A 1092-nucleotide genomic window follows, 5' to 3' on the forward strand; every position below is an offset into this window, starting at 1 on the left:
TGACTAAGAGGAATTAAAAGAAAAAGTCATCTGTCCTGTTGTCAAAAACTGTTTATTAAAATAAATCTTTGGAAAACTTCATACACATATATCATTAAATCATTCTGATATATATATCAGACCATTCCTTTTGTCTATCAAAGCTGATGTACATCAACTGCATTCTAAACAATATGCTCAGATACAACTTCACTTTAGAGCAAGTGCCACAAACTAGCCATACGTCACATAAGCTTTATTTCAGTTACGTATTTACTTACAACAGCTTTATCAATTTGAAAAATGGCACTAGGATTAATACAGTTAGTCTAACAAAAATCTAATTCTTAAAGAAATAAAAACCATACATCTCCAACTGATTCTAAAGTAAAGACATGCCACTCTGACACAAATGTCACATTAAAGAATTTAATTCACAAACATAAGGAGGAAGGGAATGTTATTTAGCAGAATGCAAAATTGTTTGAGCTATAAACTAACTATACTAATGGATCACCTGTATATTATTGCATTGGATTTACTAATGATTCACTCACTTCAGGCTCTTACATACTTGAATCACTAATAATCAAATACCTGCACAAGGAGTGACAAAATTTACCAAACATAAAGGATTCTAGAATGGAAAAAATGCTTAAGAGACAGCTGGGCAATGTTTTACAAAATACATATAACAAGGTGTTTCTTGCTAATGCCAGAAAACAAAAAAGTAACAGACTTATGCACTTGGGTGCTGATACCCCCCCCCCCCCCCTCCACTCCACATTCATAAATAAGTCTTTACCTGATACTAGGGAGTAAAGAATCAACTAATGTGATGTGCTTAATCATCTAAGGAACCCACATAATCTTGGTAGGTTAGCATGTATGCATTCTTTTCCTCTTGAGTCATCTTTGAGATAAGGGTGTTGTCCACTTCTGTAATAGCCACCTTTGTTCCTGCCACACTCACCATGGGCACTGAATCATCTTCCTCTGAGTCCATGATTTCCGTGTCCGATACTGGGAGAAGAGTTAATAAATTAGGTAGATTACTACTAAGCAATTGATAAGTGAAATCTTTCAAACAACTTTTTTTCACAAAAATAATCC

At 34.2% G+C, this 1092-nt stretch overlaps 1 protein-coding gene across 1 annotated transcript in view; it reads right to left on the bottom strand.

Moving 5' to 3' along the window:
* Positions 1-33: 33 nt before the first annotated feature.
* The window catches only part of LOC119587194 (general transcription factor IIE subunit 1-like), a gene marked incomplete in the record, with an annotated part of 16429 nt that continues 15370 nt past the window's right edge, over positions 34-1092 (bottom strand). The window contains 1 exon segment of the mRNA XM_037935960.1: positions 34-1002. Within this exon segment, the coding sequence (XP_037791888.1) occupies positions 824-1002 (179 nt within the window).

This window comes from Penaeus monodon, chromosome 22 (genome assembly GCF_015228065.2).
Source record: "Penaeus monodon isolate SGIC_2016 chromosome 22, NSTDA_Pmon_1, whole genome shotgun sequence".
In the NCBI taxonomy this organism is placed as follows: Eukaryota; Metazoa; Arthropoda; class Malacostraca; order Decapoda; family Penaeidae; genus Penaeus; species Penaeus monodon.